Below are 14,454 nucleotides of genomic sequence, written 5' to 3' on the forward strand. Positions count from 1 at the left end.
TAGCAGCCTCTTGTACTTGACCTCTGACCACATCTTCTTTCCTCACTCTGCTCCAGTGTTACTGGACTTCTTGGTACTCCTTGAAAACACCAAACTTGTTCCTGCCAAGGGGCCTTTGCACAAGCTGTTCTTGGTGCTTTGAACACTCTGCCCCCAGATACTGGTCTGACTCACTTCCTCACTTCATCTAGGTCTTTGCATAAAGGGCAGCTGCCCAGAGACCTTCTCCCAGACCACCCCCCTTAACCATCTGTTCTCTCCCTTAAACCTCTGTTTTCTGACCCTTGTTTTAGTAATTATTTAAAAAAATATATTTATTTATTTACTTGGCTGTGCAGGTCTTAGTTGTGGCATGTGGGATCTTTAGTTGCGGCATGTGTGTGGGATCTAGTTCCCCGAGCAGGGATCGAACCCAGGCCCCCTGCATTGGGAGTACAGAGTCTTAGCCACTGGACCACAAGGGAAGTCCCCCTGACCCTCATTTTAAAATAATATTATATTTACTGATACACACACACAGACTTTGTTTATTGTCTGTCTCCCCAAGTAGAACATGAAATCTATGTGAGGGGGACCTTATCTGTCTTCTCAAGTCTTCTGGCCCCAGCACCTAGAAGACCTTGACATATAGGAGCTGCTTCATGAATATTTATCAAAAGAAGGAATGTGGTCAGTTCTGGGGTAAGATATTTCTAGTTCTCTTCAAATAGGTCTGATGCTTTTAAAGAAATTCATTCCAGGGTTGTTGTTTTTTTTTTAACATTTTATTTACCCTCAGATAATCTAGGATAATCTCCCATCTCAAGATCCTTAGCTTAGTCACATCTGTAAACTTTCTTTTGCCAAATAAGGTAACGTTCACAGGCTCTGGGGATGAGGACAGGACATCTTTGGGGGCCGTTATTCAGTTTACCCTAAGTTGCTTTAAAATTTTCTCTTTATAGTTGGTTTTCTACAGTTTAAATATGATGGGTCTAGGTATGCGTGTGTGTATGTGAGTGAGTTACCTGTGTGTTTGGTATTTTGCCAATGGACCCAATAGTGTTCTTTATAGAAAACGTAAATCTCTCTCTAGATTTTTTTCTGGTCCAGGATCCAGTCCAGGGTCGCACTTTGTATTGGCTGTCCTGTCTCTCCAGTCTCCTTCCATCTGGAACAGACAGATCTCCATCTTTGTCTTTCGTGAGACTGACATTCATGGAAGTGCAGCCCAGTTACTCTGTAGGATGTCCGTAAATGTGGGTTTGTCCTATGCTTCCTCCTCGGAGGCAGGAATGCCAGGACGCGGCACTGCCCCTCCTCAGTTCCTCCCACCAGGCAGCTCGGGAGGTCCCTCCGTCCCATTACTGCTGATGTTCCCCTTGGTCACTTGATTAAGGGGGTGGCTGTCAGGTTTCTCTACTTTTATATAGTTACTGATGTTCCGTTTTTTAATCAATATGTTGTGATCAGATGCTTTGAGGTTACGTAAATCTCCCCTCAAATTTTCACCCACAAGGTAAGTTTTACACTTTGGATGTAAATAGATGCATATCGATGGATTATTAATTTTTTAAAAAATTTATTTTATTTATTTATTTTTGGCTGCGTTGGGTCTTCGTTGCGGTGAGCGGGGGCTACTCTTCACTGTGGTGTGCGGGCTTCTCATTGTTGTGGCTTCTCTTGTTGCGGAGCATGGGCTCTAGGCGCACGGGCTTCAGTAGTTGTGGCACGCGGGCTCAGTAGCTGTGGCGCACGGGCTTAGTTGCTCCGTGGCGTGTGGGATCCTCCTGCACCAGGGCTTGAACCCATGTCCCCTGCATTGGCAGGTGGATTCTCAACCACTGCACCACCAGGGAAGCCCCTGGATTATTAATTTACCTTTGACTTTAAACAAAAAGTATTCTCAAACAAGGTAACGGAGGGGCCTTCATTAAATTTTCAGATCTAGAGAGATTACATTTATACAATTCCATCCATAATGTAAGAAAAAAATTTCTTAATTATCTGACAAGCCCATCATCCCCTATAAAAAAGGATATGTGCACACAGATAGGATGTAACACTGAAGCTGAACATCAAAAGTGTCGGTGAAGTGCTCCACCGTTCTGCTCGGCAGGGATCCAACCACGTGACATTTTATAGAACTGCGAAGCCATCTCACCATGGACTCAAGGGCAGACACGAGGAACGTCACCACCATCCTGCTCTCCGAGGACTCCTCATTTGTGATGGGCAGGGTGGACATTGCTACTTGGGCCATGATCCCTAGGAAAGAGAAGTATTAGGAAAGTGAGTGGTAGAAATTCAGTGTCCTGCTCGACATGTTTAGAGCTGTGAGGGTCCTCAGAGGTGACCTAGTTCAACCCTTCCTTTAAAGGTGAAGAAACCGACACTTAGAGACAGTAAGTGCTTTGCCTAAGATCTCTGTAGAGCAATGCTAACTTTCCATAGTGTATTTTCCACTAAACCTAGATATCACCTTCTCATAAAATAAATTCAGGTATGCTAGAGAGGCATGTTAACTATTTCCCAGACGAGGAGGAAGGAAGGTAAGGAAGGTCCTTTACTGATCCCGTGTTGTGTTGTCAGATTTCAGCACGACCATGTCGGGCACCACATTCTGGTCCACATACACAGGAAAAGGAGAGAAGTGGCTTTGTGGCATTACAGATGGGAAGAGAAGATCCCTTCCTTCCTTTTCCTGCTAGGACTTCTCCATGAAAGCTCATTCTAATTTTCCCCAGACTCTAAATCAAGTGAGCATTAAAAAGTTTCTTTGCAAAATTTCTTTAACATCATAAAAAGAGTTCTTTGAACTAGAGCATACAATGTAAGCACTTGTCATCGTGTCCTGCCCCTGCAATATCTGGCTTAATTATGTTTGTAAGCAAAAGATAAACAGATCAACATAAATATGTATGTGGGAGGAAGCCTAAAGATCTACGGGGGTGAAGTACGGTGGTCCTATAAGGCTATTCAGAAATATTCGCAAACGTTTCTTTCAGAGCCTGTGGTTCAATTCCTTGCCCACTTGAAGGTATGTGGCTGCGTGCCTTGCCTTGGCCGAGGATGTCAGGGAAATGACGTCACTTCCACGCAGAGGTTCCTGCCACACTCCTTGCTCTGCAATGGATCTGCCACGTTCCATATGGTTGGGTTCCAGATTGGGGAAACTGTGGATCAGACCCACAGCCAATCACAAGAGACCTCTAGGGCAAGCAAGGAATAAATTCTTGCTCCTTGAGCGCACCAAAATCTGGTGGTGTTTTTAACCATCGCCTACCCTAGCCAATCTGGAGGGATATAGCAGGCTGAAAAGGAATTCTAAAAATATAACTACTCATCTATCTAGATCTTCTGAAGACACTTGAGGATCCTTGAGGATCTCTTAAGTTAGAGCTGAGGTCTTCCTGAGAAAGAAAGAACGTAGACTAGCATGTACAGAGCCATTAGGATGCAAATTGTTTGACTTAGAATTTTTTTATAACTTTCCCTATTATGAAATAGAACATGAGAGTGTGACATCATACCAGGAACATAAATTAACAGGCAAGACCTGGGCATGAACAGGTGAGGAAATATACTTCAATTTGAGGACTTTATTTTATTTATTTATTTTTAAAAATATTTATTTACTTAGGCACGCTGCGAGGCTTGCAGGATCTTAGTTCCCCGACCAGGGATCGAACCCCTGCCCCCTGCAGTGGAAGCGCGGAGTCCTAACCACTGGACTGCCAGGGCAGTCCCAATTTGAAGCTTTTAAATAATTATCTTAATATCAAGACTTTGACACTCCTTGACACTTGTTATCACACCCATATTTGAGAACAGATAGAAGTCTGTGAATGTTGTTTGTCATAACAAGGACTCTATTCCCACAGAGCTGGAGTCAGAAAAAGCAGCAAAAGCAGCACCACGAAGGACACGTGTTAAGTCTTAGAAACTCTTTCCTCTAGCATCTCGATTCCATGATCATCACTTAGTACAGCAGGCCGAAGAAATGGGTATCACAAAGCATGAAACAGCAAAGGCACGCTATTTTTGCCACTTACCAGACTATGCACTTAGATTATGCCCTATCCTGATTCTTTGGGAGCGCAGAATATTTTCATTCATAATTCTTATTTTCCCTTTATTATCCCAGACAGAGAAAAAGGAGCAGATGTATTCTCAGGTTACAAACATGTTGATTTGTCCATGAAAAGCTAGACGCTGGGCAACTTCCTGCCTACTGCTGTTTCCACTTCTCACCTTCAATGGCTGTAGATCTGTTATGTCAATCACATTCAGTGTGTGTTAAGAAATGGGAGGGACACCATACCAACAGCCCGTGGGGATGCCACAGGCGAGGAGAGGTCCTATTCATTACCAGAACTTTTCAAGAGCATTTTAGTACTTTTTGATGGTAAGAACGCTGGAGGGGACTGAGTCCCCTCAGGCTTGATGGGGAAGGATGCATTTCATTTGGGGCTTTCTGCTCTCTAGAAACGGCTGTATCTGGATTACAACAGAAATTCACTGAACTGTTCTTTGCCTGTCCCAAGAGGTCATTTCCCTGAATAGTCCTTTTTTTAAAAAAAAAAATTTATTTATTTGGCTGTGCCAGGTCTTAGTTGCGGCACACGGGATCTTTGTTGCCACGTGCAGGATCTCTTTTTAGTTGCAGCATGCAGAATCTTCAGTTGTGGCATGTGGGATCTAGTTCCCTGACCAGGGATCGAACCCAGGCCCCCTGCATTGGGAGCGCAGAGTCTTAGACACTGGATCACCAGCAAAGTCCTCCCTGGATAGTCCTTAGTCAACGCTGTTCATGGAACATTCCCTGCACCCCTAACCCGGTGGCTGCATCCTCTCCTGCTCCCTTTGCCAGAAAGAAACTGCTATCACACAGTGGCATTAACAGTGAACACCAGAGGACACACCAAGTTAGGCTGGTGACGCAAGCTTACAGGGCATGAGGCATGATGGGCTGGTCCTCACAGAAGCAGGGGCCAGGAAAGCCAGGTTGTGGGTTCCCCAGACCACCAACCTGTTCCGGGACCCCAGTGGGCAGCGGCCCTCAGGTTCCTCCTCTATGACTAAATCAATCACTTACTATGAAGGTTCCTTTCACCTCTGAACTTCTATGGGCCCCCTCGTTTTAAAATCAAGGGAACCACATATTACATGAGTCTATGCATATGAAATGTCCAGAATAGGGACATCTATAGAGACAGAAAGTAGATTAGTGGTTGCTTAGGGCTGGGAGGTGGGGTAGCTAAAGGGTACAGGGTTTCTATTCAGGGTGATGAAAATGTTCTAACTTTGACTGTGGTGATGACTGCCCAACTCCATGCATATATTAAAAAAAAACTCACTGAATTGGGGGTTTCCCTGGTGGCACAGTGGTTAAGACTCCGCCTGCCAATGCAGGAGACACGGGTTTGAGCCCTGGGCCGGGAAGATCCCACATGCCGCGGAGCAGCTAAGCCCACACACCACAACTACTGAGCCTGTGCTCTAGAGCCTGCAAGCCGCAACTACTGAGCCCACGTGCCACAACTACTGAAGCCCTCGCACGTAGAGCCCGTGCTCCGCAAAAAGAGAAGCCACCGCAATGAGAAGCCCGTGCACCGCAACGAAGAGTAGCCCCCGCTCACCGCAACTAGAGAAAGCCCGCGCGCAGCAACGATGACCCAACTCAGCCAAAAATAAATAAATAAATTTATAAAAAAAAAAAGAATTCTGATTAAATTACTTCATATTAAAAGGTCCAACTTGAAATAATTTTTATTTATGCAAAATATTGGCAAAGCTAGAGTTTCACTCCAATTTCTTTATCTTTACATGTCAGCTGCGTTACTTGTTGAAATATTAAAATAATTTTCCCATTGGAAGTTACAGAAATCTCACAAAGATTTTTAAATAAGCTTTCAAATATAGTGAACATGTGTTCAATTTTTATCTAAAATAAAGAAAATATTTGTTTTAAAAAAGGACTCACGTGGGTAAATTTGCACTGTTCTAAAGATAAACCTGGAACCAAGCTCTTTAATACCTTACACTGTTTTTTAAAACTGTGATGAAGAAATATATTCTTGACCATTATCTTTCAGAGTTAACTAATTCAAACACTGTTAAAAAAAAAAAAAGACTATGTCTCATTCAGCGGAGTCGAGTCTTACAATGGAAGTAGGTATACCAAAAGGCAAATTCAAGCGTGGTCAACATTATCCGAGGAAGCAGTACGTATCTTTCCCAGAGAGAACATTTTTCTTCCATGATTTCTTTCATTGTTTAGGGGACAGGCTTTTCTAGCTCTTAATCAGCAGATGCAACTTTGCCGACACCACACATTTTTTCAGGTAAGTGCTTCTGAAATCTGTCAACCTCCCCTAGCGGGCTCTGCGTTGTCTATCACAAGTCCATCCCCTCTTTGGTGGTGGTTTCCCTTTTTTCTTAGAGCTTTGCCATCGATAGGTATGTCTTTAGATTTCACGTCGTCTAGCCATAACTTTAATACTTTGCAGTCTCTCTAAAGCCTTATCACATACTTGGCTGGTCACTTAGCAGCTACTGGAACCCTCAAAGCCACAGTATGGTGACTCTCATGTTGATGACATGAATAGTGGATTCATCGTGACCTCTCTGTGACCTCTTGCTAAATCCTGCAGAGCCAGTTTTCCCCGCAGTGTTGACATGGGTCATTGTTTCTTCCATTAATCATCCAATGATGTAGTGTAGGGGCCATGATGTATGAAAAATACGCATTTTTAAACAGTAGAACCAGACACACTGTTGTGAGATGCTCACACTGAGAGCCACCAGAGATCTGAGCCCACTTAAGGGACTGGCGTATTCCAGGCTCTTATGCTTGCACCTAATCTGTAATTACACCACAGTAATCTCTGAGAGGACTGTGATGCCAAAACTTTAACAGAGAATAAAATAACAGGCAGAATGAAACTAGGTGGAACTCAAAAAAGCTATTATCGGTTGGTGTCAACTGTGCTACCAGCAATAATTTTAAAAACGTATGTTTCATAATTATTGCTTTGTTTGCACCCTTTACTTAACAGCAAATGGAGGCAGGAACTTTGTCTTTTACATTTTATGATTTAGAACACACCATGTGTCAATACCACATCCAAACTAATGAACCATGGTTATAAGCTAATCACGTGGTTTCCCACCTTGAGGACATTTCCCTGAGAAACAAAATCATTGCATTCTAATAGTTAAAAATCCTTGACAATGAGAGCTTGTACCAGAGTTCAACCCCCCAAAGCCTATATGGTGATTAACTTCTCTACTGAAATCTAAAGCACCAACTTTGTTCATTTAGATCACAGATTTTATATAGTGCTTAACTTTTTGCTTTTTTAAAACTGGAGATGTAAACTGAAACAACTCTCAAATCTCACAGTTTTCCCAATTAACTTTGAGGACTTTCTCTCCTTTTCAATGTTATATTTTACTAATGAAAAGCAAACATCAAAACCAGACTACCACCTATTTTTATAAATAAAGTTTTATTGGAACATAAGCCACACTCACTGGCTTGCATCTTGTCCATTGACTGCTTTCCTGCAAAGGCAGGGTTGCATGTGACAGAGACCACATGTCCTCAGAGCTGGAAATATTTATTATCTGACCCTTTACAAAAAAAATTTGCCCATCCCTGTTCTAGAATTCATTTCCACCACTTAAATTTTGGAATGTCATCCACTCCATTTATCAAACCTCTGAAATCTTGAAATAGACACCTGCTTTATTTTTTAAACTGTTTCTAAATTTACCTTTTCAAAGGTTAGTTTTTCAGGTCCCTGAGGCCTTGATTTTAATTAGCAAGTTCCCAAGGTGCCACCTTCTCCCTGACTCAGCCCAGGCCTACAGTAAGTGGAAACTACAAATGCAGGTGTACCTATTCAACATTCAACAGAAATGTATTGAAGTGGTCAAGAGGTACAAACCCCCAGTTATAAAATAAACTAGTCCTGGGGCATGGTGACTATAGTTAACAATACTGTACTGTATATTTGAAAGTTGCTTAGAGAGTAGATCTTACCACAAGAAAAAAAAATTGTAATTATGTGATGTGATGGATGTTGACTAAACTTATTGTGGTAGTCATTTCACAATACATACATATGTCAAATCACTATGCTGTACTCCTAAAACTATACAGTGTTATATGTCAATTACATCTCAAGCTGGGAAAAAATATCCTAAAAAAAGAATAATAACAAATTCAAGACAACCAAGGACTCTTCTGGAATGACCAAGGAGTATGGAAAAGAACTAGACATAATATGTATTTTCAATGTCAAAAAATGAAAAAAAAAAGTCAAAATTAAATGCTTGGGAATTCCCTGGGGGTCCAGTGGTTAGGACTCCACGGGTTCAGTCCCTGGTCGGGGAACTAAGATTCCACAAGCCGTGCAGTGCGGCCAAATTAAATGAAAAAAAAAAAAAAAAGCTTAACAAATAATCAAGAACTTTAGCTTAGCCAAACAAATGTTTAAAATTTAAAAAAATGTAATGAGCACGTGCTATATGAAAATATACACTGCTGGCAGGAAAGACAAGGGGGAAACAAAGTGATTTTTATGTGAATAAAATCCACGTCCTGCGGTCTCGAGTTAGACAAACCTGCATAGATACAGAATAGCAGGTAATGAAGGCAAAATGAAAGCCAGAACCCCCCGAAATGGTTCTGAGTCAACAACCTGGGGGATGAGACTGAAAGCATGTTAGCAAGTTCTGCTTGCGAAGAGATCTTCCAGGCAGCAGGTGTGGGCAAAGACCCAGAGCTGTGGGGCACTAAACAACAGGAAGGCAGAAAGAAAGTTGACCCGCTCCAAATGCATTATCACCTGCAGTAGCCTGGCGCCAAGCCCTGTGTCCACTGAAGGCAAGGTGGCTGGTCACACAGATCAAGCCTTCCTCTCCAGGTGGAAGAAAAGAAGAGACAAGGCTGCTCAACTCTTCGACTGCAGCTATGAGCAATATCCAATTTGCCAATTTCCAATCCTGTATTTAGACATCTGCTTACTTCAAATTACCAGCAGGAAACTAAACGGCGGCATTTTTGGCTCAGCCATTCCATTCCTTGGTATGTACCCAAGAGTTGAAAACAAATGTCCACACAAAAACTTGAACACTGATGTTCAACAGCAGTATTCATAATGGCCCCAAAGTGGAAATAATCCAAAAACATTCGTCAACTGATGGAAGATGAAAATGTGGTATATCCATACAATGAATTATTATTCAGCCATAAGAAGGAATGAAAGAAGCCAGACCCAAAACACTCCCTTTGATGATTCTATCCTTAGGAAATACCTGGAATAGGCAGACACACAGGGATGCAAAGCACATTGGCGGTGTCCAGGGTGGGGATGGGAAAGGGGAATGACTGCCTAATCGATATGGGTTTCTTTGGGGGTGATGAAAACGTTCTAGAATTACTGGTGATGGTTGCACAGCTCTGTGAATAAACAAAAACCACTGAATTATACACTTTTAAAGGTGAATTTCATGGCGTTATGTCAATAAAGCTGTTATTAAACAGCAAAGCTTGGGTTCGAAGCACGGGGAATATAGCCCTACAAACCTTTTTTCTCCTTTATCTCTAAATCATAATCGTGAGGGACTGTAGTCTAGGACCAGAGCCGCCTTCTGACCTCTAGGTTGGTTTTCTGCCAACAAACCGGCCACTGGTGGCCGCCCCAGTGACCACACCCACGACAAACCCCACACCGCGCGCCACTCGGCAACGTGAGCGACGTGAGGGGCGGTGTCGGGACACCGCCGTGGAGCCGGGCGCAGTTACCAGGCAACAGCGTCTGACCCGCCCCCCCACTAACCAATCAAGCGCGTCCGCACGCAGCGCGGTATCCCCACGTACGCCAGCTGGAGCGTGACCTCACGTACATCGGGCCTTAGAGAGCCCAGAGTCTGCAGCACCCACCCCCACCGCCTCCGCTCAGCCAATCAGAAGGAAGAGGCATGCGCGTTCCGTGCGTGCTACCGTTGCCCCCGCGCCAGGGCTTCCCCGCCCCACCCCCACTCCTCGGGCCTTGCTCGCGGGGCGCCGGTTCGGGGGCCGGTCGGGCTGGCTGCGAAGGGGCTGCTTGTAGCCCGCGCGCCTGGGCGGGCGGTCTCCCCAGGCCTCCCCTCCGTCAGGCCCGCGGGACGAGAAAGTTCCAAGCAAAGCACCCGCTCTTAATGGCGGCTGCGGCGGGGGCGGGGTACGCACCTGAGGTCCCCGCCGGCGGGCAGCGCCCGGCCGGCCGCGGGGTCCGAGGGCTGAGCCACCTGGGAGTGGCCCGGGGGCCGAGGGCGGCGGCCGCAACCGCGAAGAGGCGAGGGCGCGGCGTGTGGGCGGCGGCCGAAGCCCTGCTCTCCACTATCCCTTCTTTTTCTCTTTCTTTTCCTTTTTTTTTTTTTTTTTTTGGCTTCCTGGAAGGCAGCCTAGACTCGTGTGTCCGCAGCGCCCCAAGTGGGAGTTGCCGTTTCCGGTGCCGTGGAATAGTTCAGCTTCACAGTGAGCTTGTTTGGAAGTCCCTTAGTCTCGCTCTGTTCAAGGCCAGAAGTGCTCGTCCATCTTCAGTCTTAGATGAGTGGCTGCATGTGTCTGGTCGCGCCCCTGACACCGCCCCCGAACGTGGACTACTTTCTTGCTGTTATTTAATTTGATAGTTTCGTATGATTGCAGTTTGTACGTTTAAAGCGGTGAGGTCACAACTCCAGTGACCGGTGAATCTGCCTTAAAGCCAACGAGTTGTTATAATACTGTAACAACGTGTCCTCACCTTTTGATGGGGGTCAGTGACATAACCAACCCAACCATGAGCTGTCCATCAGATGGTGATGGCACTCCGGCAAGTAGTCGAATGTTACTATAGTGTTGTTTAAGCAAAGTTACATATTTTATATATGCCAAAAGGAGAATAGAAACCTTTTACCCATTGCTCCGATTTAACATAGCTGCCTTGTTTCTCGTTTTAAAGGAATATTCAGACGCAGTTGAAGGCAGCGTTCTCATTCTTGTTCTAATACACATTTTCTTTTGCAAAAAGACAAGTGTCACGATTCGCTGACATTTTTTTCTGTAAGTGGCTCACAAAGATATGCTTCCTAGCAGAAGCTGCTAAAAAAGATGTTATTTCAAGGTAAAGATAACCATCCAGCAGTTAGTTGAGATGGTACCTGCTTTTTTTGACATCATTTTTAAAGGAGATGTTTGAAAATATTTCCATTATGTTATAGTTGATTCTTTCTGTTCGGAAGAGTTATGGTCTATAAATTCTTAGCAAACACTGAGCAAAACTGAATACTGCTCCTAGGAGAAATACAGGATTAGGTTTCTGCCAGCCTCTTCACATTTTGGTAAAACTATCAATACATAACCTTGTTTTATGTGTGTGTCTGTTTAAAGACACCTTATTTAATGTATATTGTTGATTCATTAGTTGAACTCATGGCCAACAGCTCTATAACTCTTGTGTGAAGGAAGCTTAGCTAACACAAGTATTTTCTACGTAAGGCACATCGCTCCCTTGTGCTTGGGAATACTAGACAATGCTATGTTTGAGGACCATTTTAAACAGCAAAATCATCAAAAAAAAAAAAAAAAAGAAAAAAAAGAAAACCCACAAAATGTGGAAAGTGTAGCATTAAATAGACCAGGAAAAGGACACTTGTTTACAGTGGGAGAGCTGGTGTCACCTTGTTCTACCTCAGCTGGGAACGTGCACGGCAGGCAAAACAACTTTTTTTGCCACTGTACTGTGTCTGCTAATAAGCAGGGAAAGCAGGGTGAGTATTGCTTTTAAATTTACCTATAAATTGTAGGTGAATTCACAAGTATGGAGTTAGTGAATAATAAGGATTGATTGAATTTTGTTGCCCAAAACAATGGGAGTACAAAACTGTCATACTTGAAAACTTAACTTGGAAACAATTTTCTAATCTGCTTTAAAATCTTCTATATGGGGTTTCCCTGGTGGCGCAGTAGTTGAGAGTCCGCCTGCCGATGCAGGGGACACGGGTTCGTGCCCCGGTCCGGGAAGATCCCACATGCTGCGGAGCAGCTTGGCCCGTGAGCCATGGCCGCTGAGCCTGCGCGTCCGGAACCTGTGCTCCGCAACGGGAGAGGCCACAACAGTGAGAGGCCCGCGTAACAACAACAACAACAAAAGTTGTCCAGTAACTCTCCACCTCAGAGTTAAGTGTAAATGTCCAGACTTAGGCTTCTGGCCAAGGTAAAGTAACAAGGATTGGATTTTCCTGTTGCCTGAAATGACTCAAAAATAAACGAGCAAAATACATAATGAGGGAAAATTATGAGCAGGTTTTTGGCACTAAATTTGCCAATTTAAGAGAAATGGACAAATTCTTTGAAAGACACAAATTACCAAAGCTTCCTCAAGGGAAATAGATAATTTGAATAGCCCTATATCTATAAAAGAATTGGAAATTTAGTTAAAAATCTTCCCATAAAGAAAATTTCAGGCCCAGATGGCCTCACTGGTAATTTCTACTGAACATTTAAGGTAAAAATAAATTTACGCAAACTCTTCCCAAAACTTGAAGAGAAGGAGATACATTCTAACTCATTCTATGGGGACAGCATTGCCATGATACCAAAACCACACAAAGACATCACAAGAAGAGAAAGGCACAGGCCAATATCCCTCATGAACACAGATGTAAACATTCTCAATGAACTGTTTTTTCAAGATAAAAGGAATATATGTGAACACAAAGACTTGTACACAAATGTTCTTAACAGTTGTATTCATAATATCTGAATGCAGGGAAAAGGCCAAATGTCAATCAACAGGTGAATCAATAAACAAATTGTGGTACGTCCATATAATGGAATGGTACTCAGCAGTAAAAAAGGAACGAATTACGGGTACGTGGAATCTCCAAATTCATCATGCTTAGTCAATGAAGACACACATCAGAGCCCATATTTTATTATTGTTCATATATATAATTCTAGAAAGGACAAACTATTTTATAGTGGCAAAAACCATGTCAATTTCCTAGTACCGGGGTGGAGAAAGGGGTGGACTGCAAAGGACATGAGGATGATTTTGGTGGGGAAGGAATTATGCTGTATCTCAATTGTGGTGGTGCTCACACAGCTGAATACGTTTTTCAAAAATTTTCAAACTATAGTTTGGATGAATGCAATTTATTTTACATAAATTATACCCCCATATTGCTTAAAAAGCCAGCCCTCACATTCCTGTTTCATGAAAAACAATTTAAAATTATTTTAAATTAAACATACGTAGTCACATTGTTTTTGCAAAAATCATCTTACCTACTGGTATTTTCCTACCACTACTATTTTTAATGAGAGCAAAGAGTTTAAAAAACACAATAAGATGTTTGTTTAAAAATTATTGTTTATTTAATCTTTATCTCATTATTTAAATAATTTCTTTGTATATTTCATAAAGTACATATTAGTATAATAATATGTGCAAATGATTTATATATATTTTTTCATGCTCACAAATTTTACCCATAGAGATACATAATCAAAATAATTTGGAGACTACTGCCCTAGAAAGTTGGAAGATCCCTTTTCTCAGAAAACTGAAAGAAGAATTTACCTGGAAGCAGCGAGCTGAATTCATCAAGCAGATGGCTGAAACCAATGGTAATATTAGAGTATACCACATTTACGTGCCACGGGAAGACTCAAGATTGTAAAATGTCATTTCTCCTAGTTAGTTTCTCTCAATTAGCTCATGAATTTAATGCAATTCCAATAAAAAAAATCCCAGTGGGATTTTTTAATGCAACTTGGCAAGATGATTTTAAAATTTATTTGAAAGTAAATGTTATGAATAGCAAAGGCAATTTTGTAAAAGAACAAAGAAGAGACATTTGAATAAAAATCAAAGCATATTATAAAGCTGTAGCAGGTGAAATCTTGTCATATTAGTTTGAGAATAAATCAGTAGAAACAAAAATTGAATTCAGAAATTGATCCATGTATGTGGAAATTTATCATATGTTATAAATGGCATTTCAAATCTTCAGATAAAGTCTGTTAATAGCCAATAATTTGGGGACAATCAGATATCTGTTTGAAAAAATATCAAGAAATATACAATATTGTCTCATACCACTCAAAAATCAACTCCAAATCTACATAGAAAAAGTAAAAAATTAGATTAAGTGTTATACAGATATTACAGAATATCCTTATTATCTTGGGTAGTAGTTTTCCTAAACTAGACACAGAAAGCAGAAGCTCTAAACAATAAAGTTAGTAAAACTGACTACAAGAAAATAAAATTGTGTAGGACAGAAGACACCATAAATTAAGAAAAAAGGATAAAATATTTCAACACATAAGGGTTTCTATGCATAATATATCGATTACTTCTATAAATTAATAAGACAAACAACCCAATAGAAATGTGGCCAAGAATATGAATAAACAAACAATTCTCAGTAAAA

General features: G+C 42.1%; 1 protein-coding gene across 3 annotated transcripts in view; it reads right to left on the minus strand.

The window, feature by feature from the left end:
* LOC101321123 (general transcription factor II-I repeat domain-containing protein 2) overlaps positions 1 to 10,587 on the minus strand; it is a 53,810-nt gene extending 43,223 nt beyond the window's left edge. For all 3 annotated transcript variants that reach the window (XM_073792023.1, XM_019922020.3, XM_019922019.3), the window contains exons 1-2: positions 10,223 to 10,587; positions 2,144 to 2,247 (exon numbers count right to left, since the gene is read on the minus strand). In XM_073792023.1, coding sequence (XP_073648124.1) covers positions 2,144 to 2,242 — 99 coding nt within the window. In that variant the 5' untranslated portion in view covers positions 2,243 to 2,247; positions 10,223 to 10,587. The remainder of the gene's footprint in view (positions 1 to 2,143; positions 2,248 to 10,222) is intronic.
* Positions 10,588 to 14,454: the final 3,867 nt, after the last annotated feature.

The sequence above is a fragment of the Tursiops truncatus genome, chromosome 15, assembly GCF_011762595.2.
Source record: "Tursiops truncatus isolate mTurTru1 chromosome 15, mTurTru1.mat.Y, whole genome shotgun sequence".
NCBI lineage: Eukaryota > Metazoa > Chordata > Mammalia > Artiodactyla > Delphinidae > Tursiops > Tursiops truncatus.